Genomic DNA, 270 nt, shown 5'->3' on the forward strand with positions numbered 1-270 from the left:
CAGGCCCGGGGGGCAAGGCGGCCTCGCGGCACCGCCCCCCGGGACACGCGCGTGCCAGTGAGACCCCCCCGCGGCCCCGGCCTCCCCCCGGAGAAACACATGGCGCCAAGGCCCCGGCGTTCAGGTTTTATTTACACCGCAGCCTCCGCGGCGCGACAGTTTCGCTCAGCGCTCAATAACTTACCCCGTACAGCGCTCCACCGGGCTGCCCGCGCGCCGCGGGGGGGCCAGGCCCGGGGACCCACCCCCGTCCCTTCCGCGAGGGGGAGG

At 75.2% G+C, this 270-nt stretch overlaps 1 protein-coding gene across 1 annotated transcript in view; it reads right to left on the reverse strand.

Moving 5' to 3' along the window:
* The window catches only part of LOC109287759 (PHD finger protein 13-like), a 4,514-nt gene extending 4,413 nt beyond the window's left edge, over positions 1-101 (reverse strand). Inside the window, exon 1 of the mRNA XM_019503048.1 lies at positions 33-101. Within this exon, the coding sequence (XP_019358593.1) occupies positions 33-101 (69 nt within the window). The remainder of the gene's footprint in view (positions 1-32) is intronic.
* Positions 102-270: the final 169 nt, after the last annotated feature.

This window comes from Gavialis gangeticus, unplaced genomic scaffold, assembly GCF_001723915.1.
Source record: "Gavialis gangeticus isolate Ggan-Ray unplaced genomic scaffold, GavGan_comp1, whole genome shotgun sequence".
Classification (NCBI taxonomy): domain Eukaryota; kingdom Metazoa; phylum Chordata; order Crocodylia; family Gavialidae; genus Gavialis; species Gavialis gangeticus.